Genomic DNA, 4,158 nt, shown 5'->3' on the forward strand with positions numbered 1-4,158 from the left:
GGGTTTGTCCAAACTCTACCCAAACTAAGTTTGGGATGTCCACGTAAGGCAACAAACTTTCTTTTTTTATTGGTGGTCCTTTTACAGTTGTTTAAATTTAATAAAAAAAAAATTGAGTTGTGAATATTTTAAAGTAGGCAGAGTAAGATCCTCGTTAAAACTTTTTTTTTTTAGAGCAAATTATACTAATTCAATATATTGATTTTGGAAACTAGTAACATATATTCCCTCTAAGATATTAAAACTTAACAATTTTGTGAGTTGATGACATACTTTTGATTAAATAAAATCAAACAATAATTATATATTAAAAAGTCTAAAGAACATAAACCCCAACAATCTCATTTCTGCGTTTTACGTTCATCCTATCACGCACATTAACAATACGATAAATTTCCAAAATTTGTAATTTTTTATTTTATATACAGTTAAGAGTTTTAAATCAGGTTACCTTATTACTTAAATGTCTGCAATCAAGAAGTCTACTTATCACACAAGTCTCTCTATAAATACAACTTTTACTGACTATTTTATCACTAGATTTGGTAGCATTGCCAAGTTACAGAAGTAGTATTTGCACAAAAAGAAAATAAAATGAATCAATCATTTTCCTTATCTAAAATCAACTTAAACATTAGCTTTAAGATAAGTTAGGTGGAAGCACTTTTAATTGAAGTTAAAAATTTTGAGTTATGATAAAACTTAATTCATTTTATTCTGTTATTTTATTCTCCTAAAAAGTGTTTATTTATAAATTTATCCAAATAGAACCTTAGTCATGCATAAGAAGATTTGAGCATTCCTCATTCACATCTTAACACCGCAATATGTAGATCACTAAAATTTGGCCCCAAAAAATCCTTGAATATGCCATTGCCATGAAGAGAAATGCTAGAAATACACTATTTTAAACGCACACTCTTGTTGATTGAAATTTATCGAAAATAACAATTTCGTGGATCTCAGAATCTTACTTCACCAATTTTTCATAATCTTGTAATTTCTAATAAATTTTAACCAATATAAGAGTGTATTAAAAGGATTGTTTAATAACATGTTGCTAGCACTCTTTTAAGAATAAAACAATATTTGACAAAAAATTACCAACCTCAAATGCAATTAAAACCAACAAAGTAGAACGAAATACCCTGCTTGCCACATGAAAGAAGCCTCAACTGTAGTATTTTTTGCTGTCTAGTAAGGTACTTCTAGTAGTGGATCAATGTGTAGAAAAGGGAAGGTTGGTGCACTCATGGAAGTAGAATGGCCATGCTCAACTTCGTTGCAAATTGAAGGAGCAGATCAGCAAACTACACTTATATTTCATAACCTCGTTCGGTCAAAATGTGGAACAAAATTTTGACAAGTTTAACAAATATTCTCCTACATAGAGCTTGAAGGAACAAGCAGTTAGGCACACAGAAAGATCATTCATTGCATGGTAAAATCAGAGGGTGAATCCCTTCGTCATCTAGACATGAGAGATTTTTCGGAAAAAACGAGCTCTGGATACTTTTTTCAAGAATCCACTCGGAGCACACTGATTATCAACAGATAAACTTATTCTTTGTATGTATAAATTTTAACAATGTAATAAAAACTGAAAAAAAAAAAAAAAAACAGCATCAAGTCCATTTAACTGGGAACAAACTTTCAAACCTCACGGCAAGTACTCTCTCCCTTAACAGGCGGATCAGAAAATACAAACCTAAGACCTCTCGGTGAGGTTTGTGGGATGCCTTACCCTCGGAAAACCCCTAAATATTTTAGAACAAAAGAAAAATCGTTAAGTCTGAGGATATATTAGCAAATAACGAGGCAGATAAAAGTACAGAATTCAATAGACTCACTCACCTATGACATTTTTCTCAAATAGTACTGATTTTAGTGATTTGTTGTTCTACATGAGTTAGCTGTAGCTATAAATGTTTGAAGCAAAAGATCAATTCAGAAGAAAATTTTTGTTACCCAATACATTATGAAGGCAGGAGCTTTAAAGTGTGTATAACAATATAACAACAAAAATGTGGTTTGTTTCAAATTAGTTTCTTAAATTTGCCTATAAAATATATTCTTTTCTACTAACACTCAAAAAAACAAATACAATGGCTATCCGGCTTTCATTTTTCTTCATATTTGTAATATAACTAAAAGGTAATTTCCGTACGCTGAAATGAGCTAGCTCGTTAAGGTAAAGCCATTCAAAGTCATCACCTCTACGTAGCTTTCCTATCTAATGCTCAAAGGATGAAATGTTGCAACTTGCAAGGTTCCTCAATAGCAACCCAGTTTTCAGGGAACAAACTTTTACAGCTTCCCTCTTCATCTTATTCATTCAATTGGCTCAATCAATACCATGCTGATAATGTCATTGAATTTCCATTGATTCAGCAGACATGGTCATAGTTTCTAAAATTGAGTTGCCTTCGCTATCTGAGATCTCCAGGCTAAAAGATCTGCAACTGAAATAGAAAACTGCACTCATCATGGAATCTATAAGCACTACAAATGAATACATCACCACCAAGAGTGGCCCTTCCCACACCCTTGAAGATCCATCACCATAGCTCAATGTCTTTACTCTGTGCTCAAACAAGCCCTCCACAAAGGCCATCCCTATAGTCGATCCAAGAAATATCAGTAGACCAACCTGAGTCTGACCCTTGATCAAAATACTAGACCGCAGCATTGCCTGCGCTCCCGAAACATCCTCCAACACAGAGATCACTATCGAAATGTTACAGATGATTATGGCATTGGCAAAGACGACAGAGAAAACCAACCCAACCAGCATTGCACAGTACACAACAATATCAGGGGAAAACCCAAGAACAGCTAATGCACTGCAGAACGCAACAAGGAAAACACAGAACAAGGTGATGCAACCAACTACAAGCGCACAGCCCCACAGATATGTGAACAGGATCTTCCTCCAAATCTTAGAAACAATCACACAAAACTTGGAAGCATCAAACCTCTTTCTGCAATAAGTACAATCTACGGTATAGACAATAGCAGCTTTGGACAATAACAACAATGTAGCATACAAAGGAAAGCACATGGCTGAAGAAACCACGGTCTCTGCAAATCGCTGACAGGACTGTTTGATAATTGGTCTCAGAGGAAGACCACTAGCTTGGGCAACCAACATAAGCCTAATAGACAGATTCTTCACAATAGACACATCCACTATCACATTAGACAAAAGCACAGCAGAAACAGGACAAATAAGCATAACAGCGATTGCAATGAAACCCCATGAATCGAACCTAAGAATCCTAACAGTTTCTCTCAGAATATCCAAAGCATTCATTGATTGCATTTCATAATTGCGATCACGACCAGAGAGTTCAAACTGCTTAACAGGGGTTCCCTCGGATCCCTCCTTCCTGGGGAAATCAGACCTGATTCTGGGAGAACAACCTCCACTCGAAATCTCCATTCTGGGGGCGGGCTTATGAATGAAAAAACTAAAAAACAAAGATTATTTCATTGGAGTTCAAGATTCACTCGAAGTTTGACGAGAAACCCAAGATCTGATACAGCTAGATTAAGCTCAGAAAAATATCATCACAAAGTTGAGATGTCTTGAAAAGGGAATGATTATGCAGAATGGAGGATGAATTGAGAAGAATGAGGAAATTGAGACAATAGAGTACCTAGAAAATGGATTTGAAAATTGGGAGCGTCGAGAAGCGTGACATTGAAGGTCTTTGCAACAGATAGAAGCAATGAGAATGAGATTGGCTTGGAGAAGAAGAAGAAGAAGAAGAAGAAGAAAGGGATTTTGAGTCCCTTGCACAGTAACAGAAGAAAGGGTTGAAACTTAAAATTCAGATTTGTATCTATTCTTTCTACATAGCTCCAATCCAATAATTAATTATCTTTTTAATGTTCCATAGAAAATTTTAGAGTTTCGGGAAACACAGCACAATTATTCATAATTTCTTAACTTACCCTCATCTATTAAAAAACTAATAAATAAACGGACTTTTCAATTTTTTTTTCTTTTCAAAAATATATTTATAATAATTAAATGTTTAAAACATCTATTTATTACTTATTTCCAGTAAAAAGTATGTGTTTAGATTTTTTATACAGAAATTGGACTATACTATGTATTTTCAACAAAATCAAGTAGTTTCCTTGTCTTCAAAC

At 34.2% G+C, this 4,158-nt stretch overlaps 1 protein-coding gene across 1 annotated transcript; it reads right to left on the bottom strand.

The window, feature by feature from the left end:
* Nucleotides 1–2,013: 2,013 nt before the first annotated feature.
* LOC106766689 lies at nucleotides 2,014–3,859 on the bottom strand. The gene has a single exon (XM_014651403.2). It carries the CDS (start codon nucleotides 3,440–3,442, stop codon nucleotides 2,369–2,371), a length of 1,074 nt encoding a protein of 357 aa, XP_014506889.1. The 5' UTR covers nucleotides 3,443–3,859; the 3' UTR covers nucleotides 2,014–2,368.
* Nucleotides 3,860–4,158: the final 299 nt, after the last annotated feature.

This window comes from Vigna radiata, chromosome 7 (genome assembly GCF_000741045.1).
Source record: "Vigna radiata var. radiata cultivar VC1973A chromosome 7, Vradiata_ver6, whole genome shotgun sequence".
Classification (NCBI taxonomy): Eukaryota; Viridiplantae; Streptophyta; class Magnoliopsida; order Fabales; family Fabaceae; genus Vigna; species Vigna radiata.